This window comes from Chlorocebus sabaeus, chromosome 3 (assembly GCF_047675955.1).
Source record: "Chlorocebus sabaeus isolate Y175 chromosome 3, mChlSab1.0.hap1, whole genome shotgun sequence".
In the NCBI taxonomy this organism is placed as follows: Eukaryota; Metazoa; Chordata; class Mammalia; order Primates; family Cercopithecidae; genus Chlorocebus; species Chlorocebus sabaeus.
Window position 1 is genome coordinate 35,936,755 of NC_132906.1, and position 27,756 is coordinate 35,964,510.

The window sequence follows — 27,756 nt, forward strand, 5'->3', positions numbered from 1 at the left end:
AATTTTATTTTGGCCAGATTGTGGAGGTCTTAGAACACCAAACTGAATAATTAATCATACATTTATTTTTGATAATGAATATGAACATTGTTAAATGACTCCTTGAAAATACCTTCGGCAGCAACAAAAAATCACTTACTTCTAAGATTGAATGAAAAGATTATTAATAAGAAAAACTCAAAAATAGCATATTTGAATTAAGAAAGATTGTCTTAATTAGTTCTTCTCTTATATCAACATGAATTCCTTTTTAGATTAGATTCAGATTGCAAGTCTGAAAATAAAATAATTGCTTATATATTTGTATTTGTTTTCAAATCACAGAAAATACTCTCCAAGATGAGAAAGTATTTAAAACATCACTGTTAGTCACTTTTTTGTCTCCATACTGTATGTTTCATGGTACCATTTTCTTTAAAAACACATTTTTATCTTTACTGTGATTCAGAAATAGCCCTCTAGCTTTTTTGCCCCTCAGTTTGATTACATAGCAGGATAATCTAAAGAGCCACATCTCCTCTCTTTTAATATGTAAATTTCCTGACCTCTTTTTACCAATTTCTCCATTGCTTCAGTGTGTTTTAATGATTACAAAACATTAAAGCTGTTACTAGAAAAATGGCTTGTCATTGCCCGTAAAACCTATTTCAAGAAACATTTCTGTATATTTACTTTAGAACATGGATATTGAGTGCATTGATTTTACTTAAAGTTTTATTCTTGGGATGAACCAATTGTAGAGGATAAAACACATCAGCTTCCAATAAATTTATAGCACAGTTACAGGTAATAAGAACAGAATGGTTTTAGAGAGGTAATTCCAAGAACAGCCTTTATTCAAAATGTCAGTTGTCATTCATTTCCTACTCTTCAGAGATACTTTTGACTATTTAAAATAATAGTAGCCATAAGATTCACGGTTTCAGCAGCTTAGTGGTAGGGGTACTTGTTTGAGTAAGATCAAGGCCAAATTGTTTAGGTCCAAATGCCTGTATTTTATTCTAAAGTTACCTTTGGAAACTATCGTTTTAATTGTCCTCTCAGAAAGAATCCACTTCATAGGAGGCATTTGTATGTATTTATTAAAGTATGTATTTATTATTATTTTTCTGTGTGTGTGCATGCATGCACATATACACGTATGCATGAATGCATTGAGGGCATTTAGCTTTAGTTTTTACATTTTTGTTATATAAGTACTTTTTGCAGAATCATTTATGGAGTAGTATAGTTTCATATATATTTCTCACTCATTTGAATCTTTAAAGAAACCTTTTGTATTACTTCTTTCTTCAAAAGTATAATATTTTTGAAAATATTTGTCTGAGCAAGACATCCATCTGTTCATCTAAACACGTTCGTCTAAACATGTTCATCTAATTTGAGTTAACAAAGGAAACTTTAGATCTATCCCAAATAGAAATCTTTGAGTTTAATAAATAGCTTCTGGAAACTCGAATGTCATTAAAAATATTAAAATATTAAAAGCATTCTTTAAAAATCTATCTTCTGGGACTCCCATATCCTATTGGCAGAGGTTGATTGCTAAATAATAAGCCAGAGAAGATGAACTGCATCTGAATTAACTGTTTTCTGAGAGTGCTAAAACTGACACCGGATTCTGTTTGCTTGTTTCTAGCAATTGAAAACAAGAGCTGCTAGAAACAAGAGGAACAACAGGATTTAAACTGATAAATAGATATACATCCCAACAGCAATCAGATAGCAGACAGAGAAAAACACTAATAAGACTCCCTTGCTTGCTTCTTACAACGAGTTTGGCTTAATAGGCATGTTTTCATTGACCTTCCTTACAGGATTACCACTTTGCTAGGATGACTTGAATCTTAGATGTATTCATCCATGTCATCAAAAACGGTGTCATTATCAGAGATGGGGTTAGCTTACAGAGGCAACAAAAGCATAAGGAAAACATCCTCTCTAAAGATGAAGAATAGTAGAATACTTAAACAGTCTTGTGTCTGAAATTCACAGTATTATTTAAGTTGCTAGAATTTTAAATTTGTCCTTGTAAACTAAACAGCTTTTGCTAACTACTGCATGCCAGAGCATAGGTTTCTCACTGCATATAAATAAGGTTCTTTTGGAAATTGCATTAACTCTTTCAAGACTCTAAAATTACAAAGACTTATTAATTAATTCATATGTTGATGATAACTGTTGGCTAAAGTGTAAGCTACAGAGACAGCTCACTTAAAAGAGAAAACTGTCTCATTTGACATGGCAATGCAGTAGAGGAAAAAAAAAAGAGAAACGTAGCAGAGAAGAGAGAAACCTATAGGTGCTGAGGTATAGTTTTCATGATACTCACTGTTTTCCATAATTTAAAATTATAAAGAGGTGATTATTTAAATACAGGCTTTGATTTCAATAACAGTGTCATTGGTTTAAAAAATTTCCTAAGGGGAAATTATTCTGACCTCCAAGTTCGAGTAGAATATATGTCAGGCAGGATTTATTTATCTCATAATTTAAAATGGTATCCTTAATAATAGATGGAGAACTTTACATTTTCTATATAAACATTGTTTTTAACAGACATCTGATGTTACTGTAAATAATGTGTATCTCACAGCAATAGACAGTTATAATGTACAACTTCATTTGGTCCTGGGATCACTCTGAAAATTGACAATATAGGCTCACAAATGAATGGTAATGAAATGAGTAATATATAAAGTACATAGTTGTTCTGATTATAGGCTACCCATAGTATTTGATAACTTTTAATTTAATGATGCTTTCCATCAATTAAAGCATTTTGTTCAAATTTAGAAGTGTACATTGAGTGTGTCATATATTCAAGGAATGGAATGTTGAAGAATATACTGTAGTATCTTGATTTCAGGGAACTTTAGGGTCTCCAGGTAAACAGATAAAAAATAATAAGGAATGCAGAGTAGTGCTGTAATATATAATTCAATGGGAAAATTGTTACATTATCTTCAAATAAAATATAAATGTTTATTTAGAAAAAAATGGAATTTTTTAAATTTCTTGCTCTTTATATAGTGTATCAAAAACCTTTTCAATGGAATGGTGTATCAAATTTGAAAAGTGTTCTGAGATTCAACATCCATCTTATGCGTTGTTGTTCCCTTGGCTTTGTTGATACAGTTTTTACCTCTCTTTTGAATACCTAAAGAATCTCCTTTGTTCCAGACTCTCCGTTTTCTGATCTTCTAAAATAATCCTTGAATATTTCAAATATTTTATCATATGAAATGTTATGTTTGGTTAATGATAATAGAAAATTAGAGGAAGAGGGAAAAAGATAAAGTAGATATAGGAAAAAGAAATATTTTTCTAATGAAGAATTTACAAATGCAAAACTTATGCTGGTAACGTAAAATACCAGTTTAAATGTACATTAAGCCTTTCTTTAGTTGAGAAGAAACAAGATGAGATGAAAGCTGAAAGCTGAGTTTGAGGGCTGGAATGCCTATTCCAGCGAATCATTCAGATCTTGTTATGTCTGTTGGAGATACTCTGGCTTAAGCCAAAAACTCCAGATATCTGTTTTTAGAAATAAAGCTGATTTGGATTCTATTTACCCTACAGCTCATCCCAATTCTGTAGTTTCATAAATGGTGTCTGATATCTTTCCAATCAACCACCCAAATAATTCAAAAATCTTTGAGACATATGATACACTGCTACATTCAGTTTGGTCTTTTACTTAGAACTTTCCCATTCTTTTTTCAGATCCTAGCAAATTTTCTCTTCATTGTTATGTCAAGTGTTGCCATTGCAGCTTCAGTCCTTTGACCTATAAAGCTGGTCTCTTACTGCCCTGTGAAGTGCACATTCCCATGTGAGGTGTGTTTCTTTTCTTAGTCCTTCTTTACCTGGACCGCCCTCTCTCTGCTCTCCACTCTCTGTTGAAACCCTGATCAGCCTTTGAATCACAGATCAAGCACCACCTCTTGCATAAAGCCTTTCACAATATTACAACCTACGCTTTTCTCTGTATTTCTGCTGCTTGACATTCATATGACATAGTTCAAAATGTAATTGATCATGAATATTTCCAATGTAGCTGATTTCACATCTACTTTTTCGTTTCCAATCAAAGTTTACACTCATCGGTAAAGACAGATAGTCTTACAAACTTCAGAATTTTAAAAGTAGATAGACGTAAGTTTATTTACCACAGGCCTGTCTCCGACAAAACACTTGTTCTACAACATTCTATCCAAGATAACCCTCCTTGAAAACTTTCAATTCCTCGGCAAAGTGCGGGAGGTGTGTAATGCATTTTTACCTTGTAAATTATTGCGTGTAACTTCTTTAAAGTAATTGCTGAACTACACATATCTAATGCGCCCACAAAATGTGAGCTGTCTTTACACTGGTGGGACATTTGAATTGTATTGTTTTTCCTTGAAAGTCTCTGTCAGTGCACTTTTCTCAGAGTGAATATAAACCTTTTTCTAGTGGTATAGTATTGAGCTTCAGCCAGTTCTCTTCAGGGTACCTGTTAGGAAAAAGATGGTTCCATTTAGCTGTGCCTTTACTTCCAAGCATCTGCTGCTGCCCCAGGTAATGGCTGTGCCTACAGAAGGGAATGCAGGGAAGGGGCAGGTTAAATTTTCAATGTTAATCTCAGAGTGGCATGCCATGGGACACAAATTATATTTGTGCCATAAATTCCCAATGCATGGCTTAGATTCTCATTGTTTTGCAGTCCTAGCACTTCTGTATAAAATGCTATTTTGTATTTATTCCTTATCATATTTCATTTCAATTTATCTTAAGTTCTGTTCACCTTAGAGCACTATCTATGTGTGGTCAATATATATGCCAGAAAATTCTACTCTGGTAAACATTTTACTATGTCCAAAGGGTCACAAACACTTAAAAATATCCCTGAAGGTGTGCAGGTGCATTGAATAGTAAGTGCAAATGCTCCGAACTGCTCCAAATACCCAGCTGTGATTGGATTCACTTGCTTATGATATAGGACAGTGATTTCTGGTGTCTGAATGCAGCCGTGGCAATACATTCAAAAGCATTGTGTGATGCAGGTGCACGCTAGAGGATTGGTACTTCAAAGCTGCCGTGGTTTGACTATTTGATAGTATTATAACAACTTCCTCTTCGAAATGTGCTCTCTGCTATCAAAAGCAGATAGAATGGCACTTCACAATGTAAATTCTGGAAGCCAGATTAGCAGTGCATACTCCTCAAAATGTATACATTTTTTTCCTCATAGTATTTTTATTATTTGAGCTATATTTTAAATTTATAATTCTTTATGGGACTGATTTCTTTAAAAATAATTTCAGTTCCTGGGGTCCTATGTCTAAGTTTTCCTCGTTATATCACTGCCAACATGTGAACAGGCAGCCTCATGAAATAAGCGTATCATAACAAGATATATTTTCCTCATTACATTAAAAAATAAAAGCATCAAAAGACATTCCATATCTGTTTATCTGTATATGAGTTACTTGATTAAGAAACAACATGTATCCCTGTGTACAAGGGAGACACATGGGAAATACAATGCTATAGAAGAATAGCTTAGCTAAGCAAGCAATGGATTCTCCGATTAACATTTTTTCTTACCCAACCCTGTTCTTCCCTGCATAAAGGATAAAACAAGCTTATTAAAAATGGTGTTAAAATAAAACTTGGAAGTAGGAAAAAAATTCCGGGAAATTTGTAATATTAGAATACCCATTTAAAAATCTGGCACAGGAAAAAATGATTTTGATACAATTTACTTATCCAGAACTGTCTCTAGAAATAATATTGAAAGCAAAAATTTTACTCCTTGCAGTCAGATAGTGAGAACAGAATATTTATTTTTAACAATATATAGGTAAATGGGACATAGAAGTCATAAGTGGAAATAATAACATGTATGAATATAGATTGTTAAGGTACCATTTATATGGAATGATTCACTCTATCATTATAACAAGTGTAAAGGTTTTATAGGATGGGAAAAGAAAGCAAGTGAATAGTAATCAACATAGCCATAAAAAGAAAGAACTGTTTATGTTAGAAAAGTGTCACTTCACCGGATGTTGTAAATTATGTCAACTCACTGAAAGAAAAATCCATTTTATTAGAGGTATGTTGGACGATTTTCCAATGAGATTTCTATTTTATCATTGATGTTTTCTGTATGTTAGAATATATTGGGATAAACTGCAATTTGTTGTGATAATAGAAAAGTGTGTGCACATGCATGTGTGGGTAATTGTGTATATGTGCTGAAGAAAGAAAAAGACCATAAAATCAAGCTATTGTTATACCATTAAAGCCTCTTAACAGAAAACCATTACTGCTCATGAACTGCCAGCCAAAGGTCTTGGCTTGGCTTGGTTTGCAGATAGATAAAGAATTTGTGATGGGTACTTAGCTTAGATTCTACAGAATTAATCTACAGAACACTAGTGCAAACCATAAATAGAGATGAGAGCTTGCTTTCTGATTTTCCAGACAACTAATTAGATATTATGAAAGCTTACGTTAGGGAAAGAAGGTAAATTAGAAACAAAAAAAGAATAATGGGAACAAATAAAACTGGACTTCCATTTATAGAGTTGTCTACTTGGAAACAACTCTAATATTAAGATGCTGTTAGAAACGATACCAACTACCACAGTAATAGAAGAGTATGACTTCTATTTAAATCTGTTTACAAAACAGAAATAAGACCATTTGGTTGACAGTCGTAAAGCACAGATAACTTTCTGAAATGTCTTTTTCCCCTGGTCTCAACAATTTAGACTGTCTTTATTGTTGCCATGATTTATAGATTTTGGTTTTTAAGCGTCTGTGACACAGACATTTATCTCATCATTATAGAAAAGAAAATCAGAGGCAAATACTGGATGCACATAGGAAACTCCTGTGCTGGAAACTATATGCATGTTTTCAGATGTACAAATATGTGAGTTCCCAAGGTACCAAGTAAGCGTGAAACTCAGGGGAGGAAATCCTTTTATGCTCTCTAAAATTTCCCTAAGTGGTCACAAATTACTTTTGTAGTGCTTTGAAGACAGGGAAAACAAGTTTAAAATTCTGACTTGTGACAAATTTCTGCCTGAGAGCAAGACAGAATAGAATAAAGAGGTAGATTCTCTCCAAAGTAAGACTCTTTTGGTTGGTTCCTACGCATATTTCCTGTGTTTGGACACTACAGAATCAGAACCCACAAGTGTTTTTCCCTGAACTTTCCACAATAACTATGTTCAACTGAGGCCCATTTATCTTTGTTAATCTTGGTTGATTTTAATAACATTTTGGTTTCAACTTTCCATCTTATACATGGTAATTTTTGGCATCATTGAAATGGTTATGCACTCCTGTGATATAGCGACATTATACAAACACATTGTAAAATTAAATTATGTAACATTTGTGGGAGACTATTAAAACCCAACAATTGACCAGGCGCGGTGGCTCAGGCCTGTAATCCCAGGACTTTGGGAGGCAGACGTGGGCGGATCACAAGGTCAGGAGAGCAAGACCATCCTGGCTAACACGGTGAACCCCCGTGTCTACTAAAAATACAAAAAAAATTACCCGGGCCTGGTGGCATGCGCCTGTAGTCTCAGCTACTCGGGAAGCTGAGGCAGGAGGATGCTGTGAACCGGGGAGGCGGAGGTGGCAGTGAACTGAGATCGCACCACTGCGCTCCAGTCTGGGCTGCAGTGCGACTCTGTCTCAAAACAAAAACAAAACAAAACAAAACAAAAAAAAATTTAAAAGCAGACAATTTGATGTTTTTATCTAAGTATTTTTTCCTCACATAGATATAATTTAGAATAATTTCACAATGGCTTAATTCCTCTGAAGGTATATTTTGTCACAAAATGATTGCTTGCTTGATATCCTTAAGATTACGCTGTTAAACTGCTTAGTGTAGGTTAAAAAAGAGAAAGATAGAGAGCTTTCAGATATTATCAGCCAATATGAATATGCAGATTTCAGGTATCTTTATGTCCAAATCCATTTTAATTACATGAAATTCAAAATCAGAGACAGTTAAAGTGTTGATCTAATCATAGATTTTGCACCCAGGCTTGTGGCAAATGGGAAGATTAAAATGTTGCTTATTAATGCTTTTAGTCTGAAAGATGTATAAGTATATGTGTACATTTATATATATAAACTTTGTTAATATATAAGCAAATATATAAAATATTATTTTATTTACAATAATAAAATATTGTCTTATTTTTGTACCTCTTATATTATGAATTTAGAACTTGCTGGGATTCACCTGTATTTCTCTTATGGCAATTGCTAGCAATGTTCATAAATGCATAGGTTATGGATTTAAGATTTTCTATTTTATTAATGGATTTTTAGACTGTCTTGGAAAAAGCTAAGTTTTATCACAAACATAAAAATAAAGGTTTGTATACAATATGAATATGTGTGCATGTGTGTGTATGGTTTATGGTGCAGGTAAACTGCAAGTACTATAGTCTTTTGTGTTACTTCATCTGTTTTGCAGAAATGTCATATAAATTAAGAGGCACAATTGAACTAATTAAGGCTACTGCATTTAGATACTTCCCTTTGAGGCCTGCATAATAGTCAGATGCAGCAACAGGAGTATAGAAAGTGATTCTTAATACTAAAAAAGTGTTTAAAGTTATCGAATGTCACATGATATTTCAGGGAATCATGATTTTAAAAGATTAGACACTATAAACTAATAGTTTATAACTGTAAACACTATAGTTTACAGTGACTAATATAGGCAGAACTGCCCACAGTTCCATCTTGTGTGCTTTAGAATTGTTTTCCTTCTGCAATATAAACATGCTTATCTGTGAGTATCTCTCATCTGCATACTATTTAGATTTTGTTATGTTTCTTGGCAAGGGATGCATTCTGTGAAGGGGTGATCATGTTATATTAAGGAAAGTAGGAAAATAAAACTAAATAATCTCTTGGTAATCCCAGATTGAACCTGAAGAAAAAAGTGAATATTGGGTCAACTATTTTTGATTTGATTTCTTCTGTTCAGGGTTTCTGGACTTGTTTTCTGGTGTATATATTGAATATATGAAATGGTGACTATCTAAATAATTTGCTTTTGTTTTCATTTCCATAGCTTATAATTCAACATATCTATTCCAGAATCCATCCCCCTTAAAGTACAGAGAGCAGTTTGACCATCTACCTTAGAACTGTAGGACTTAAGTAAATACTCCTCAATGTTATTTTTTATTATACACACTTAACTTATTGAGGGCATTTAAAAAGGTAGAAGGTACACATGGCAGAAATACTGCTAATACAACTTTTCCTGTCTTAAACAAACCCTGTCTTTGTGGCAGCTTTCCCTCCTTCTCCCTCCACACTCCACTCTACCTTCATCTCCCCGCAGCCCTTGAGTCTCTCTCATTCTCCTTTCCCTCCTTCCCTTCACTTTGTTTTGCTTCTTCCCTTTCTACTTTCTTCCTTTTTTCCATTTGTCTTTTATTTTTTGTCCAACCAGTCATTCATTGTATATTATCTGTCTCTTCTTTCTGTATTTACCTATTCATCTATTTATGTTTCTTCAAAAATGATTTCCCTCTCTCACAAATTCTAACTTGACCCTTAACAGTTAGAGTTCACTTCGTGCTCATAGTTTCTGCTATTTGTACAAAAGTGTCCATTCAGTTTTCTTCAGTGCCTGTGAACTGCTGCCATCAAAATTATAGTCTAATCACAAGGTGAACAGCTTGTAATGCATAATAATCAATACTCAAAATGTACTCCCCACGATGTGATATAAAGGAGTTAAGTAAAACGCTGCAGATTTTCAGCAGTGACACGCAAACAATAATTTTATGTTGTTGGTTTCAAATTCAAGGTTGATTTACACTTTTATACGTCTGCATTATTCTCTTTTTCTCTCTTTTAAATTCATATTGAATTCATTCAGTGTTAGCTATCCAAATAGCTACAATGAAAGGCTGGTCAATATGAAATATGAAGCTACATTAGCATATTTTGAAGACAGTGTATGAGTTATAAATGAATTTAAAAAAATAAATGATGCTAGAAGATACAAAGTATTACTGAGTGAGATAGATTGTGAAGTTTTCTAATTTTCCTTCTTTTTGAAAGATAAAATTTGTTGAAAGTTATCTATTTATTGAAATGATATTATATTATTTTTTCTAACATTTACTGACAGATATAAATAAGGTAATATTTGTGATTCCCATTTAGAGTAGGTAAAGGAAACATAGACTCATACCTGATATTGAACCTTTCTTTTTGCTTTTCTACGTATTTATTTACTTATTTATTTTGAGACAGGGTTTAACCCTGTCGCTCAGGCTGGAGTGAAATGGCATGATTACAGCTTACTGCAGCCTTGACTTCCTGAGCTCAAGCCATCTTCCTGCCTCAGCCTCCCGAGTAGCTGGGATGGGAAGCACGTACCACCTTGCCTGGCTAATTTATTTATTTATTTTTTTATTTTTGTAGAAGGGCATCTTGCTATGTTGCCCAGGCTAGTCTCAAACTCCTGGGCTCAAGTAATCCTCCTGCCTCAGACTCCCAAAGTGCTGGGATTATAGGCATAAGCCGCTATGCTGGGCCAATATTGAATTTCTGATACCCCCTTTTAAAAATTTTCAGCTCTAATTTAAATACATAAACCGAGGCTTCTGAATAAAATTAATGTCTAGTTTCTGCTGCTCTTCATGTCTAACAGTCTTTCAATTTGTAGATAGTATTTGGGTCTGTAGATGCCCTGTGAGACTACTTTTCAGCATTCTTTCCTGCATAATAAATTTAACAGTGAATATTTAATTTACTCATAAGAAAACATTTCTTTTAAAAAATGACAAAATTAAAATAGAAGAAAGATACCTAATTTTTTTTTTTATGTTTCGCAGGTGTGAATAAATAGTATAGTATCTTTGTTCTGTCAAGACACCATTTGATTTCTTCCTACAAAATTTCAATCTCTTAAGAAATTATTTCATCTTAAAACCTTTCGAGATAAAACAGCTTGTGGGCCTTTTAATGTAAATAATTATTTATATGTTTTAAATATAATTTTAGGTTTCATATATAGCTTTGAGAAGTGATATACAAATTTATCAATGCTGTTACATTTGCTGCTATTTTAAATACATCTTTCATGTGGAAGTCTTTTCTTGCACAGGACACTCTAAATTCATGGGGATCAACCAGCATCAATTAAATGACAAATCCCAAGGGCGCCTAAAACTGTAGGCACTTCTATTTCCATTACGTAAAAGTAAACTGTAAATATCCTCTCCTAAAAGTAAAAGTCTCTGATTTAAAAACAGTCATTAACTACAATAGGCACAACCATTTATAGAAGAAAGGGACAACTGGGAAGATGTAGCTAAAGTTATGGTTTAAAATATTGGGGTCAATGGAAGTATGCAGCTGTTCTATAATTAAGGATTTTTTTTTTTCATATTCCATGTTCAGCATCTGTGAAGTAGAGATCATTAAAAGAATGCTTTATTTAGATTCTCTATTGGCAAAGGAAAAAAGTAAAAATTCCCACAGAAAGCATTATTATTTAAAATGGAAAAATCATGATTTGTCATTCATTTTGAACTATATCTGTTGCGTAAATGCATTTTCACCTACTTACACCCAAAAACAAAAAGCTGAACAGAAAACTGATTACATGATCCATTAGCCTATCTAATAAAATAGGAATGTGCACTTTTTGACAAGTTTATTCATAATACATTCTGATAAAAAATTCCATTTGCCACTCTCAGTAGGAAAAGTAAGCATTTAAAGGAAACCTTTTATTTCATGACTGTCATCCAAATAGCAATTACAAGCAAAATAGTGATAAAACATTTTTTAAAGAGCAGCTTAGAATTTGTTATGGAAGTTTGCAATCCAGTTTTTGCCCTGTTATTTGATTTGAAAAAAATAATGCTGATAATCTTTTTTGAAGTTCACTGTTTCTAGGATGAGTTATAGAGAACAAAGACTAACTGATATCCCCAGGAGTTTAGTTTACAGTGATGCTCTGTTCTACTGAGAATGATTCTCCAATGGCCACCTCTTACTTCTTCCCAGGCTATGGGAATTCGTTAATATCTAGAGAATAGTCTTAAATTAAACCATTGTCTCAACCAGCAGGTTTATGCAACCATCCTGAAATGTTTTAATTATTGTTTTCTTTTCCTTTTTAATTAAGAGACCAGAGGTCAAGCAAGCCCATTGAGAGCTGATCACAGCCTCTGTAGAAATTTAAAGAAAACCCTAATGATTGGATTTGCTGTTTTGTCTTTTGTTTTGCAGAACCAGAAGAGTGTGTTAATTGCACAGATGAATGCCGAGTGCTTGGTCATTCTGACAGGTGCTGGATGCCACAGTTCCCTGCAGCCAATCAGGCTGAAAATGCAGATTACCGCACAAATCTCTTTGTACCTACAGTTGAAGCTAATGTTGAGACTGAGACTTACGAAACTGTGAATCCCACTGGGAAAAAGACTTTTTGTACATTTGGAAAAGACAAGCGAGAGCACACTATTCTCATTGCCAACGTTAAACCTTATTTAAAAGCCAAACGTGCCCTGAGCCCTCTCCTCCAAGAGGTCCCCTCAGCATCAAGCAGCCCAACCAAGGCATGCATCGAGCCTTGCACCTCAACAAAAGGCTCCCTGGATAGCTGTGAAGCAAAACCAGGAGCCCTGGCTGAAGCAAGCAGTCAGTACTTGCCCACTGACAGTCAGTATCTGTCGCCTAGTAAGCAACCAAGAGACCCTCCCTTCATGGCTTCTGATCAGATGGCAAGGGTCTTTGCGGATGTGCATTCCAGAGCCAGCCGGGATTCCAGTGAGATGGGTGCTGTTCTTGAGCAGCTTGACCACCCCAACAGGGATCTGGGCAGAGAGTCTGTGGATGCAGAGGAAGTTGTGAGAGAAATTGATAAGCTTTTGCAAGACTGCCGGGGAAACGACCCTGTGGCTGTGAGAAAGTGAAAAAAAAAAAAAAAAAAAAAAAAAAAAAAGGCATTGGCATTTTCTTGTCTCTTCTGTTGATTTAAAGATGATTCCTCCTGGTGATAACCCATTTTACAGGGATGAAGAAAGACCAATGCTGCTTTAAGGCTTTTAGTGAACATCTGAAGTGCCCACAAGTATGTTCTTTCCACTGCTGTTTCTTTTTCAGAGATAACAATGGTTTCGTTTTGATCAAACTTATATTAGGACAGAATTATTGATGCTTAAAGAGAAAAGAAAAAAGAGAAGAAAAAGGAGAGAAGAAAAAGGAGGATAAGAAGAATTACCTTTTGACAATCTGTTAGGAAGGTATGCAGTGTGAGAATTGAAGTATTTCTGATCACTCTCAGACTGTCCTCCGTGATTTATGCTGACTTAACTGTTTACCTATAAACCCCATACAAAGCAGGGTCATAATTTGTGATCTGCGGTGGATTTCTAGCAGTCATCACAGGCTTCTACTGAAAGTCCTGAAAAGACCTTGCAGTAGTCCAAGCTACACCAAACATTAACACGTATTTGTGGTAAACATTTCTGTATAAAGTTACCTGACACACACATATAAACACAAGGAACATTCCATATCATTAGTCAAAAACAAAAATAAAAACAACAACAAAAAAAAACCCTTTGGTCATTTGTAAGACATCTCATGTCGTATAAAAGTTAAATGTAAAAAGATATAGTCCATTTTGTCCTGCACACACGTAGACTAATTCACGTCATTAAAGGAGAAGAAAATTTAAAGATTTAAAATGCCTATTTAGCATTTTAGTGTCCAACAAAGATTTAAACAATGATGAGTATGTTTTAAATTTGACATAGAAAAGTTCTAAAAATTAGTTACCATTGCGTGGTAAGATTCAGAGAAAATTAACTTGATTAATATGTTTTATTCATTTGTGGACACTAAAATAGCTCAGGAAAGTGAAAATGTCTTAGACATACACAAGTCACATGACCATTTAAATGTGCAAATGTAAGAAGATTCAATGTGTTTACATCAAATGACATATTTTTTATTGATTTATTGCAGATTCAGTGCATATGAGCCAAATTGTTGAGTGTATAAGAGCTATATTGTGTATTTTATTAAATTAATATATAGTTGTGTTGCAAAAATATTTGGGCTTATATTGTAAATGGCAAGTGTTGCCTCGGTAGCTGTCGAACTCTATGAGTTTTGTTTTTTCCTGCTTCCTTTTCCCCATGGAGTGTGGGAAGCAGTGCCTCAGAGCAAAGTCTCTTGTTTAATGTATAGTCTACCAAGTACTACAGTACATAATCTGTTCAAAATGTGTTTGAGTGAGCTGATGGAGCTAACTGAAAGGTCAAAAAATACATCCATCAGTCATGGCTATGTGCAAGTCCTTGTAGAAGATTTTATTAAAGTCATGCTAAATCACAAGAATTAACATTTGTACCAATATCTGAAACTTCTTCATGTTTTTTCAATAACATACAGCTTCTGCCTATGTAGATATTATACCATCAGTTGGTTCTCAAAGTATTTTAAGTGGTTCAGATGTGTGTTCCCATTAAATTTCAAAAACATGAAAAATGCTTTAATGCATGTATGTACCAGCAGTGGTTACTTGCATTGTGTAGTGTTTTTCAAGAGGTCTGTGTCTTAACAAAATGTTTTCCTTTATCTCAGTGCTCTTCTGCCTCTTTTTGTTGGTGTTCTTTGAGAACAATACACCTTCTTTTCCTTCATTTGGTTACACCTTTTCTTGTGACATTTAGCGAGTTTCCAACTTAATTCCATATGAGGCTAAGAAACCTCAAATTTCAGGAATTGGGAAAAATAAAATTAGCACTTGCAGAAGTAGCAGCAGATGGGAAAATGCCTTGATTGACATTTTCTTTCAGCATTTAAAATTTTTGGCATTTTACAGCTTCATGACAAACAGTTTTGTGCCCATACCTTAGAAAATGTGGTGCTGAGTTAAATAAAGGCTGTTTGAGCACTGGAGCAGAAAAATGCATTATTTGCAAACTGGTGGAGAATTTTGTGCCTTCTCTTCTGGCCACCAAGCCAGTGTAGAAACAGCATAAATGTCATAAAAATTCTTATATTTAAAACAAAAACAAAAGCAAAAACAAACATTGAATTAAATTAAGTTTTGTAATTTTAAACTTTAAAAACTTCTACTGAAAATACTTCCATCAAATGCCATCAATATTTTAGACTGTACCTCGTTTGCAAAACTGCTTTGAGAGGGAAGAGTGGACAACTCCCATCAGCCTTATTCGCTTGAGAACTATATTTTGGTTCCTAGTAACAGCCTTTCCAAAGCTCTACTCTTGGTGTTTATTACTCATAAATGTTTAAATTAGAAAAGAAGGGATCTTGTACATGTGAAACCTAATTGACTCTCTATATTTTGGACAATTTATGTATCTGAAATGTGTTGTCTCTGTTATATGACGTTATTTTTGCCAGGAGACTACAGGTTGATTTAGCTTGATAGCTGAAATTTGATGGAAAACTGATTTCCATTTAGTCTTACCAAGTGTTGCCTCTCTCTTACTAGACAGATAACCACTTAGTAAAACCTAAAGCAGTATGTAAATGAAATCAGCAAAGAGAGTAGGGTTTATTTTTTAAACATTCTTAATGCTAAGTAACCAGTTGTTCAATTTATTATATGTGTCTGAGGACATTAAAACACCATAAGATTTTAAGAATTGGTTGTGCCAATGTGTGAGGGATTTACCTTTAGGCTCTCTGTCACCAGTGATTTGCTAGTGTTAGCTGTTTAACACATTATCTGTATTTAGTAGTGATTATTTATTTACAAGTTGGTGGTAATACAGCAGTCAGGACCCTAAGCTTTTATAGTTGAATTGAAGAAATCTCGCTTTCATTCATTTAGCTGGCAACTGCCTTTATAGCAGACCTCTGGTGCTTGGCTTTCAAGGAAGCCTATGAGATGCCAAAATCACACCTTTAGGGAACAACTTGCTCTAATAGGTGATGCATGAGCAAACAGTGAGATTTGAAGGGGTTTTAGCATAATTTAGAATGTGAAAAAAATATCAGTTCACATCTTTCAAGTATAACCCCTCAAAAATATCCCACACATACAAAATATGTGATGTGATACTACTTTAGGTCTTTTAGGTCTTTAAGTAACTGAAGTTAAACACAGAAAAAAAAAAAAAATCACTTCATGGAAATTTCAGTAAGAAACCCAAACTTCTAAAAATTGCATACAGATGAATTAAAAAAAAAAAAAATCAGCAACAAAATAACCTTTTCATCAGTTAAAAGTAGTGAGAATCTGTGTTAGTTATACCTATACCAAAGTAAACATTAAAGAGACATATCATGCAATTTCAAAGAATTCTTTCATGCTATTTCTTAACCTGACACTTCTAACTTTATTGCAGGCAATAGACAAAGATTGGCTCACTACTCCATAGGTTAATTGAATTCCTGGTTGAGAAACTAACTTGTTTTGTTTTCCAAAATTAGCTGAAATCTTGTAAAACATGACTTCTCTTTAAAGGATCTAGGCATTGCTCAATTTAAAATATGGCACCATAAAAAAAGCCATGTAGTAATAGAGCATATGCTTTTTTAGAACCAGGTTAAAAGCTGTTTGTTATCTAATAAAGTAGAAGTTACTGAGTTCAACAAATAGACAGGTCTGGCATAATATATGCCCAGTCATAATTGTCTGATTATATTCTTTTGACAACAGACAGCATTTATCAGAGCATTAATTCAAATGAGAGTTTTGGCTATCAAGATGTGTTGATTCGAAATATCATTGAATGAGACCTGATTAAAGTCTGACTTTCCTGGCCCCAGTGTTTTGCAGGTTGGCTATTTCCATTGTCAGCCCATCACTCCATAAGGTTCTTAGCTGCACCAAGAGATTGGTGAACAAGGACAACAACAAAAGCAGCATACATTGTATGAATTTATCTCAACGCTATTGTTTAATGGCTGTGTTTAATGTGACCTATCTGGAAAATGAGGACTCTGAATAAAAAACTATTACTAATAGTGGTGTTGCCTTCCCTTGAATTCATTAACACAGAAGGGTTGTGTTACACACTGCATATCACAGGGACCCTGATCATGATTATTTTAGAAAAGCAAACTGTGGCAACACAACTCATTTTGCTAGTTATCTGCTTGACAGTAAAATAAGACTTAAAAAAAAATACTTGATAATATCACTAGTTTCTCAATAGAAGTGGATTCGCAATCTTTCACATAGCTTAGATAAATTGACTAGTTAAATAATTACCAAGGGTTCATGGCCTAATGATATTTGTGGTTTTTAATATTTGCAATTAGTATAAAGATAATTTGGCATAAGATCCCAGAGGATTTCAGAACAGTAAGTTTATAAGTCCTGTCATAATCTTACATGACTGATGAAAGCAAATAGAATCGTCCTCCCTCATCTGCAGGGGAAACGACCTGAGACCCCTAGTAAATGCCTGAAACTCCATATAGTACAGAATCCAATATATACAATATGTATAAATGGTATTTTAAAGTAAACGCATATTTATCTTGGCATTTTACAATAATAAATCTCCTTTTCTCCCCATTTAATAAGTATCTATTGCATTCATACTATGTGTTTGCTTTGGGCCATGATGCCTCAGGAGTAAACACTAAAAAGGAATGGTGTCAGGGTTACTATCTTGTTGGAGAAGTAATTAGGTACATTCTAATACGCATTACTCTTTATAAATTATATTTGGTTGTTTGTATTTTTTCTCAGTTAATCCACACATCCCATATATCTGCCATTTCACTAACTGAGTGGCATCTTCTAAATCTCAAACCAGTGTAATATTCTTTTTGTTCGGACTATTTTTTTTTTAACTTTACTTTTCTTCCAGCAGCGTAACACATACCATGAAGAGTGCATTGCTTTTTCATATCTAAGAAGATCTTTATGGGTTATATTTATTGTTATAGATTAAATAACTTGCATATTTATTCTTTTGTTCATTTATTTGCTTGCTTTTTCTTTTTTTATTGAAGACCATTTACGCACTAGGTACTATACAAGGATCCTAGTGTACAAAGAAGTGCTAAGCCAATTACATTTTGCTCTTAGAACTTGTATAGTTTTTGCTTGGTGATATTTACTAACATAGAAATTGACCTTATGCTACCTTGACATTACTACTTAATACAAGTAATTTCATTACATAATAAAAATAACTTGACTTTTAAGAATAGCAAAAACCATATGCTTACCATGCCGTTCCTTCACTGCTCTCAAGTAGAACAAGTTGTTAACTGAGTTACCTAAACAATCTGACGAGGGTTGTACTGGTCAACCTTTTTTCTTTATTTATTGAAGATCACTGAGTCTTCAATAAAAGTACTTCTGGGACTCAGTACTCCCTGAGAACTGAGTCATTCAAATGAAACTCGCTGTCTGGCTATGGTGCAATTAGGAGGACCTGTGGAAGGGACATATATCACAGGCTTACTCCATATCAATGAAATGTTAAAGTCCTCCATATAATATTTACTTAAGTAGGTATAGTCACTAGATACAATTATTTGGTAATAGCATCATTCTTTGTAGAATATGAAGAAAATTAATTTGTAAAGATTAGTATAGCATCAATAAGGCACATACAAATAGATCAGCCAGCTAAAAGACCATCTTAAAGCTCTTTATTACCTGCTTTTGGAGGTGGATGCATTCGGCTCACCAATAGCATGTATCATTTTTGGTTCATTTTAGACACTAATGATATTTTAAGAAATCTATTCTACATTAGAGATCAAATTCTCAGTATTCCTAAAGGAGGGTGCAGCTTCTTTTAATGTTCCTCATTTTAAATATTTCAGAAAGAATTATCAAAAAATAACTTAGGTTTTGGTCAAACTATGGCAATAAGTATTTTACTGCAAGGAATAAGTAAAGGAGGGAAGATACTGGTGAGCTTTTACAAACTATATATTACACAGGTCAACTTACTGTTCATTAGCTCTAATTAGTTGCTCTACTTTTTCTCTTACAAAATGAAGCATCTCACTTTGAGAGGAATGATATGTTATTTGTTCCACTCTCCTTTTCTTATACACATTAAGTTATTTATAATAATCAAATAAACTAAATTTTGATTATGATTCATATTTTAAAATAAAGCTTTCTGAAGTTATGTAATTCAAATTACTTCATAACATATTCCAAAGATTGTAAGGAAAAATAACCAAATTTTAAACCTTTTTTAAATTAACTTCAAATAGATTATTACTATATTTTGTTCAAAAAATTGGCATTCAGCACTACTTATATGAAGACTATGCTTACTTTCCTAAGGATAATTCAGAATCTAAATTAATACTGATAAACTCTGCTTATAGAGCATATTTCAATTCACAGAACACTTTCACAAATTGAGAAGATGTTACAGAAGTAAGGATTCTGAAGCTCAAAGAGGTCAATGGACTTATCCAAGGGCAACTAGTTGGGAAGCCTTGTACTCAGACTTGAACTAAAAGTTCAATTCCTCCTCTTCTCATAGACTTTGTGAATTCTGCAATCCTGCCATATTTAAAATCTTACCCCTCTAGTATCTTCAATGTATCATTTGAAACCATTTTTAAAATTATTCCACTAATATGATTGTCTTTTAAAATTCACTGTTACATCATATACTTTAGATCATCTCTATGTTAATGGTTCTTAATGGTCAGAATTGTTTCTCCAGGATTGCCTTCAATTTTTCATTGCCATTTTAAAGATATTTCACAACATGGGTGGTATGGGCTCTAAAAAATATTATGGCACATTAGAGATTTTAAGTGAGCTTGGTCTGTTTTCACCTGGAAGCAATTATGTAGACTGTATTGAATTCCTTTATATCATAAAGTTTTGCATATATAAATTAACAGTATTATCAATTGGCTTCTTAGAAATGGTTACATAAGTTCTAGTAATATTAAAAAATATATTTAAATATTACATCCATACATATGGGTTAACATACACATATAAAGGCACGAAAGCCTAATAATTTCAGAAGCCAGTATCATAAAACAAAGGGGAAGGAGAAGTTAAGTAACAGCAATATGGCTAATAAATAAATAATACATTTTAAAATGTCTGACTTGCTTCATTTATATTAAATAAATGCAATTGTATTGCCTTCTTCAAAGATTAGATGAAAAGGTAATACTGCAATTGCTAGTAGCCACTTTCAGGGTGGTTAATCAAGTGAGGCTGGCCTGACTCTGAATTTAACTTACTAAAAAAAATTGTTCAATATCTCTCCTTATAACATACAGAGATCCATCTTATTCTCAAAAGATGCAGTAATACATTTCTAATGTTCTTTAAGCACTACTTAGTTTATATTTTAGAAATCTAAATTAAAATAGATGGGATGGGATATTCACTCGTTTCCTTGATCTGCTAAATACCAGTACACTGCCTCTTTAACAGTCTTAAGTCATATTTTGATAGTATTTTCCCTTACCACTGCAGTTTAAATGTTGTCTTTAATTTAATAATCTGCTTTGAGATAATATTTTTGAACTTTTATTTTATCCTTTCCCTTTAAGAATCAAATTTATGTCCATATCTTTTTGTCCATAGTATTACTAAACATTCTTTAATAGTTGTCTACTATCTCCAATGCGATTATTATATTATTTTCACTTTTATTTCATAATTTTCTCTCAATGACAACTAAATATTATGTTGTCTTTCTCATCTACTTATTTCTCTATTAAAATAACCTCCATATGTCCACATGTTGTAAATCAATGATGGAAGTAAGAATGACCTACTCAATAATTAAATTAGGTGGAAAATGTCCAAACTACTTATGTAAACCTGAAGGAAAACTAACAGTAGTATTTAGGTATAACCCACATGGAGTGTTGAAACAGGAAGTATACAAAATGATAAACAGGTTAGAATGACAAGTCTCAGATAAAATCTTTATGCAACAGTTCTTAGCTATCTCATTGAAAGGTTGAATAAGTGATAGAAAATTAATTATCTTACTATATTATCACTAATTCCTGTGTATTAAGAAATCTTCATTTTAAGATCTCACCATGTGAAGTGTTTGACTTTGATTCGAGGGTAAGAGAAGATAACCTCTGAGATTATGTGCTCATGATTTCTTAACCTGCATTTCTTCCTAAAAGATTTCTAAAATTCAAATCTTACATGTACTTCATTTCTTTAATTTTGCACAACTACAAAAATTAATCTCTGTTTATAATCTAGAGGAGGAAAGGAAATAACTGAATGGGTCAAATATGACTTCTCTGGTGCCTTTCCTTCCAGAGAATGTGCATCCCAATTCAATTCAACGGAATTTTATGGAGTATGTATTGTATATTTTGACACCATGGGGCATACAAATGTTAAGTAGATACAGTTTTTGTCTCACTAGAATTTATAATATACTGAGAAATGAAGATATTTACAAAATACAGACTGTAGTTCGTACTATGAGAAAAGTACAAGTCACAATGAGCAAAAGTTTTTTCAAAAAAGCAAAAGCAAGTACTTTCAATGAAGGAAATGAGAGGTCAAAAAGGGAATCAGTAACAGCTTCTTGGAGACAGTAGCATTTGAATTGAGCATTTAAGGTAGGACAGGATTTTGGCAGCAGAGACTTACAGAAAATGCATTCTGGAAGAAGAGAGAGGCAGCCTGTATAAAGACATTTAAATAAAGTCAGGATATATTCTGATTAGAAAGTTAAACAGAGTTCGAAAGGTAAGTTCGAATAAGGTGGGGATTGTTCCAAATGTGTCACTTAGGAGATGTCACCGTGATGTCTATCCTAAGGAAGATCCTTAGCCAAGAGACTTAAGGACACCTGAATTAGAATCACTAGCTTGGAGAGCTCTGCAGAAGACTTGCCAAGCTGAATGTGAATTCAGGAAAATAACAGTAGGACAGCTTGCTGCTGCCTGGTGATCCATTCTTTATAAGATGCTGCCTAATAGCACCTTGTTCTTGGGCCAGGTCCAACTATCTAGAGGCAATGCCAACTTTGCTGAATCTTGCAATTCTCAGCTTCAAGCCATCATCAGAGTATTTATGTGTATGTTTCCAACTTCCCAGAAATAATTCTTTGTTTGAAATCTGAAATCATCTTTGAAGCTTTGGCAGACAAAGAGACAGAAGAGAGAGGTGAAGATCAAGGGCAGGAATGATAACAAAGATGTCCATGCCTTGAAAAGTGACTTTTAAATATTCCCAGGCCCTCCAAGCAGCTCCTGAAATCTGCTGTGTGAATTCTGTTAGGCAGAATAATTTTATTCCTAAGAATTTTTTATGTGTGTCCACTGTCCCAGGAACTCCCAAAGTTGATAGAACTGTCCTGTCTTATTCCTTCTATAATATTCTATGTTTACTGGAGCTTGTACTAACTGGTATTTTGGCACCAAAATAGAGAATAAGTAGTTCCCAACTAGGGACAATTTCCCCCCCACAGATATTTAGCAGTGTCTAGAGACAATTTCGATTGTTAAGACATGGGGATAGAGAAGTTGTTGATGCTTGCAACCGGTGGGTAGAACCAGGGGTGCTACTAAGCACCCTACAATGCACAGGACAGCCACCCACAACAAAGTTTTATCCAGTCAAAAATGTCGATAATGCCCAGCTTGAGGATTCGTGCCATAGAGAGAAAGGACATAAATAAGAAAAGAGGAGTGAACAACACTGGGCTTTGGATATTGAATATTAAATAGATTAACATGTTTTTTTGTTTTGTGTGTTTTTTTTTTCCGAGAGTTTAGAGAGAATTTTCTGGAGATTCTTTCTTTAGCATTCAGTACTACTTCCCAACTTCATGGAGATATGTTCTTCTCTGTAGATTGGCAGGGCCAGTGTCTTCCTGCAGCTGAAAGATTAGCTCAGGCCCTAGTCAGTACAAAAGCATACATGTTGGTAGAATCACCATGGAATATAAGGGAAGGGCGTTGCTTAAGATGACTGTTTACTCCTTTTTTTTTTTTTTCTTTTGATACGGGATCTCACTTTGTTGCCTAAGCTGGAGTGCAGTGGCATGGTCTCGGCTCACTGCAACCTCTGCCTCCAAGTTCAAGCAATTCTCATGCCTCAACCTGCCAAGTAGCTGAGAATACGGGCGTGCACAACCATACCCGACTAATTTTTGTACTTTTAGTAGAGACGGGGTTTCACCATGTTGGCCACGCTGGTCTCAAACTCCCGACCTCAAGCAATTCTCTTGCCTCCACCTTCCAAAGTGTTGGGATTACAGGCGCGAATCATGGCGCCTGGCCTTCTCTACTCCTCTTGAAAGAATTTAAAATGGGTTCCTTAAGGAAGGCAGGTAAAACAAAATTCCCAGCTATGAAAGGAGAGAAAATAATCTGTCTCTGGGACTCTCTCAAAGGTCTAGCCTTCTGTTGCGTTTTAGACATATTGGCATGACCAACTTATTCTCCATCTGAAGTCACCTGACTTACCGTGTATGTGAAATCTGTCTCTACCATGACTTTGGGAGTCTGTAGAGGCCAAATACTAAAAAGATAATTATGTTAGAGTGGTGGCACATCAAGAAATGGCAATCTTCAAGCAGAAGCTAGCTAGCCATATGTATCCCTGAATGCTGTAGAAGGAGTAGAGATCTTTATTGATCTCTTAAGTATCTTCCAAGCATAAACACTGATTTTATTTCTTTCAAAGTAACACATGGAATGTCAAAAAAAAAAAAAAAAAAAGTCAGGTTGACTTTCTAAATGAGGTGAGGGGAAGGTGAGTGCAAACGTTTCTTAAAAGTTTTTTTTTTGTCTTGACACATATTCTGTTTTACCCATCTGTAAGGCAGGGTAGGCGGCTCCAATGCACATTTTATGAATTTGAACTTGAAATGACTCTAGTTTTAAAATAATAATGGTAATGTGTTAAAAGGGTGACAAGAACTCCAGTGCAAAGTTGAAAGTCTGCACACTGACAGGCTAATTAATATAAATAGTAATTACCATAGCCAATCCACATTAGAGACTGGATTTTATTTGGCTAAGTATGAACTAAGTGTGTTAAAAATAAAGTTATTATACACTGTAGTGAATACTAGTATTACCGACAGACCAGGAACCCTGAAAATCAGATAGTTTCACAAAGGGAGGCAGAAGAAAAGACTACAGCCTCAGCTTTGGGAGTGATCCTTCCATTGGGACTCAGTAACCTCCCCAGCACATTTACAAACGTGTGTATCTCCCTATTTTAAAAAGCAATATAATTGTGATCTACCACTACTGTTCAAGCTAATTTACTTCCTAATGGTTTATTTGCATAGCGAAATTTGGATTTTATTTTACAGTAAATGTTATTATTACTCCACCTGCCCTCTCTCAGATGGAACACGAAAACTAACAGTGAAAATAGAAACAATTTAAGAAGAGAACAAATATTGGAAACATCTCACTTAGACATCCTCGCTTGACAATACGGAATTTGGCAGCCAGGATAGGGCATGCCAAACCTTGATACTTTCTACCTTTCATGTATGAGTGTACCAGCTTTCCATTTCAATCATCTCGCTCCCTGTTTCTCTGTCTCTCCGCGCTCTCTCTCTCTCTCTGTGTGTGTGTGCATGCACGTCCAAGTGCTTGTGTCTACTGTTGCAGTTCAATAAAGGTAATTTCCACAAGTGATGCTAAGCCATACTAAGTTCATTGTGAGGGTGTATTCATACTGAGAAATGTTAAAGACAAGTAAGAAGTTACATGCAGGCATAGAATGACTTACCAACTTTTAACATCACTCCTGCCTGCCTGACATTTATTGGCCTCAGGCAGACAGGAGTCCAAACTGCAGATCACAGCCTAATATAAAAAGCGTTGCTGGCTGGGCCCGGTGCTTCATGCCAGTAATCCCAGCACTTGTAATCCCAGCACATGCCTGTAATGCCCACCTGGGAGGCCCAGGTGGGTGGATCATCAGGTCAGGAGTTTGAGACCAGTCTGGCCAATATGGTGAAATCCCGTCTCTACTAAAAACACAAAAATTAGCCAGGCATGGTGGCGGGTGCTTGTAGTCCCAGCTATTTGGGAGGCTGAGGCAGAAGAATCGCTTGGACGTAGGAGGCAGAGGTTGCAGTGAGCTGAGTCGCACTACTGCACTCCAGTCTGAGTGACAGAGCGAGACTCTGTCGCAAAAACAAAAAACAAAACAACAACAACAACAACAAAACATTGCTTTCTAACTTCCTAATGTTATGAATAACACAAAATCTGGGGATATATTTTCCCTTTTTGCTGAAGCACATGCATCATTAATATGAATAAGGCCGGGCGCGGTGGCTCAAGCCTGTAATCCCAGCACTTTGGGAGGCTGAGACGGGCGGATCACGAGGTCAGGAGATCGAGACCATCCTGGCTAATACGGTGAAACCCCGTCTCTACTAAAAAAATACAAAAAACTAGCCGGGCGAGGTGGTGGACGCCTGTAGTCCCAGCTACTCGGGAGGCTGAGGCAGGAGAATGGCGTAAACCCGGGAGGCGGAGCTTGCAGTGAGCTGAGATCCGGCCACTGCACTCCAGCCTGGGTGACAGAGCGAGACTCCGTCTCAAAAAAATAAAAATAAAAATAAAAATAAAATAAATAAATAAATAAATAAATAAACCTATATATAAAAACTCATATATACACGTATATATATGGGTTTTTTCCTGGTTCAAAATTCAAATTCTAGGGTGACAGCTGTCATTTTAAAGGTGACTCACTATAGTCATTTAGAGGGTCCTGTAAGAGATAGATAGGACTTTATTTCCCAGGGAGCATTGGCAGGTAACAATTCTCAACAGCTTTTAATCATTTCAACAAACTTACACACGTGTGTCAATTAGCTTATTTGGGAAAGTTAACACAGCAATCAGAGAACGATAGAGTGCTGGAATCAAAAGAAAAAATATTCCATAAAATTTTTACATACAGAAAAGAAAATGTAGGTAAAAACATATTTGAAAGTTTATTTTTTTAATCTTTCAGCAAAAACTCTGAATTTTCAATAATAAATTTCATGTTTGCGTTATTATTGATGATAATTCTTAGATGCTTCATAAATAAAAGTATTAGGGGTAAAACTTTTAAAATGTAATGAATTAAATAAAAAATTGAAGGCACATAATTAAGCAAAGTCATTTTTCTCTTTGAAAACTTTAATCATTGTACAATTAAAGGCTTCCAAATGAATGCAATGGGAAGTATTTTCAGTTACAAAGTCACAGAAAGGAAGTAGAGAATGGTGAAGTCATGGACTGTAGCTTAACTACCTCAATTAGAATCATAACTCTCACCCACCACACTCAACTATGTGCATCAGTTACAGGCAAAACACAACCTTTGGGCCAAATCCATCCCCTTGTCTCTTTGTGTAAATTAACCGGAAGCCAGCTATGCCCACTTATTTACTTATTGTCTTTGGCAGTTTTCCAGCTGAAGAGTTCGCTCGTTAGGACAAAACTGTATGTCCCCAAAAGCTAAAAAGATAACTATTTGGCCCTTTCAGGAGGAAATTTGTTGACTCTTAAATTATGTAACTGCTATGTGCTTTAATTTCTTAATATGCAAAATGTGAACGATAGCAGTAACTCCTAAGGTAATTATAAGGAATAAATGAAGTAATACATGAAAAGCTTGGAACTATTTGGACACATAATAATCTTTCAAGAAATGTTATCCGTTATTGCAAATGGAATATTCTCAGTGATACCAATCTACCCACATCCAACCACAGTATATAACTTCAAAATCTTCTTGAAGATCTTTGTCAGACAAATCGTTCTAAAACAAAACGCAACAAAACAATAACTATAACAAAACAGTTCAAATATTGACTGAGTTTATTGTAGTTTCCCGGCCGTTATGAGCCACTATATTCCTTGCACATTAATAGCCAATAAGTCATGTAAGCATTTACCATTATTATTTCACCAGAATCCTGAAGGCTTTTACCTTGTTTGCCACTAGCTTGTAGGAGTCTGTAGTCCATGGTCAAATGCTTCTCAGTAAAGTTAAACAAGTGGCAGCTGGCACCATACAGCTCTGTTATAATGAAAACATGAGGTGGCTGCCATTACACAGTCCTGCACTAATGAGAACAGTAGGAGGCTAGCATTACAATGGTCTAATGAAAACAGGAAATGGCTGGCATTAAAGTGGTATAATAAAAACAGGAGGTGGCTAGCATTACCCTGGTAGAAAAAATAAATTAAGAGATGTCAGGCCTACCCAATCTCATCTCCATTATATACGACCACGGTACTCACAATTTGGACCAATTCCACTCAAAGTCAACCCAGTGTTGGATGAAAACATGATTTTTTTTTTTCACACTTTGCTTCAAAAGTTTCTTCTGTTTCAATGTGTGTTTTCCTTCTGCAAATGCAAGCACGTTATAAAATAACGATATAATTTACACTGAATTCTTTCCCTCCCCCTTTACTCCAAAAAAAGCAACATTATTTCCGACTCAGAAGAAGATTGGCTGGAATAAAAGCCAACAATTCAAAAGGAGTTTCTAATTTTGTCCTTGCCTTTTCCTCACCATTCTCTTTTAAGTATCCAATGGTGACTAAATGCTCAGACTTGCATAAAACACACTGAAAAGGAACACAGAAAGAAAAAAAAAAATGTTGTTGAGAAAAAAAAATAAGCATAAAATCAATCATTTAACTCATTCAACTAATGGACTTTTTTCTCTGAACAAAAGGTCATGTTTATTCATCCATTGGTTGATTTTTTTAAAATATGTTAGTGTA

The 27,756-nt window shown here is 34.6% G+C and overlaps 1 protein-coding gene across 3 annotated transcripts in view; it reads left to right on the forward strand.

Annotated features, from left to right (window-relative positions):
• Window positions 1-17,016, forward strand: part of PCDH17 (protocadherin 17) — a 98,660-nt gene extending 81,644 nt beyond the window's left edge. For 2 of the 3 annotated variants that reach the window (XM_007960515.3, XM_073014375.1), the window contains one exon: window positions 12,295-17,016. In XM_007960515.3, coding sequence (XP_007958706.1) covers window positions 12,295-12,977 — 683 coding nt within the window. In that variant the 3' untranslated portion in view covers window positions 12,978-17,016. The remainder of the gene's footprint in view (window positions 1-12,294) is intronic. The other variant, XM_073014376.1, reaches the window with a different exon arrangement.
• Window positions 17,017-27,756: the final 10,740 nt, after the last annotated feature.